Consider the following 449-nt stretch of genomic DNA (forward strand, 5'->3'; position numbering starts at 1 on the left):
TGAGCTTGGTGGTGGTGGTGATGGAGGGTTTGGTCTGCCATCGAATTTAGGGGATTATTTCTTGGGTCCTGGGCTTGAACAATTGATTCAACAGTTAGCAGAAAACGATCCCAATAGGTATGGAACACCACCTGCTGCCAAGACAGCAATTGAGAAATTACCAACTGTGAATATCACTGAGGAAATACTATCATCTGATTCTTCTCAGTGTGCTGTGTGTAAAGATGAGTTTGAATTAGGGTCTGTTACTAAACAGATGCCCTGTAAGCATATCTATCATCCTGATTGTATCCTGCCTTGGCTGGAGTTGCATAATTCTTGCCCTGTTTGTCGATATGAATTGCCAACTGATGATCCAGATTATGAGCAGCGAAGTCGAGAAACTGCAGAGAATCCTTCACGGGGTGGAGGGACTGGTTCTGGTGATGCAGTGCCTAATACCCCTAGAA

At 44.5% G+C, this 449-nt stretch overlaps 1 protein-coding gene across 1 annotated transcript in view; it reads left to right on the top strand.

Annotated features, from left to right (window-relative positions):
• LOC113341258 (E3 ubiquitin-protein ligase RING1-like) overlaps positions 1-445 on the top strand; it is a gene marked incomplete at both ends in the record, with an annotated part of 992 nt that extends 547 nt beyond the window's left edge. The window contains one exon of the mRNA XM_026586203.1: positions 9-445. Within this exon, the coding sequence (XP_026441988.1) occupies positions 9-445 (437 nt within the window). The remainder of the gene's footprint in view (positions 1-8) is intronic.
• Between the last annotated feature and the right edge of the window lie 4 nt (positions 446-449).

This window comes from Papaver somniferum, unplaced genomic scaffold (assembly GCF_003573695.1).
Source record: "Papaver somniferum cultivar HN1 unplaced genomic scaffold, ASM357369v1 unplaced-scaffold_27653, whole genome shotgun sequence".
In the NCBI taxonomy this organism is placed as follows: domain Eukaryota; kingdom Viridiplantae; phylum Streptophyta; class Magnoliopsida; order Ranunculales; family Papaveraceae; genus Papaver; species Papaver somniferum.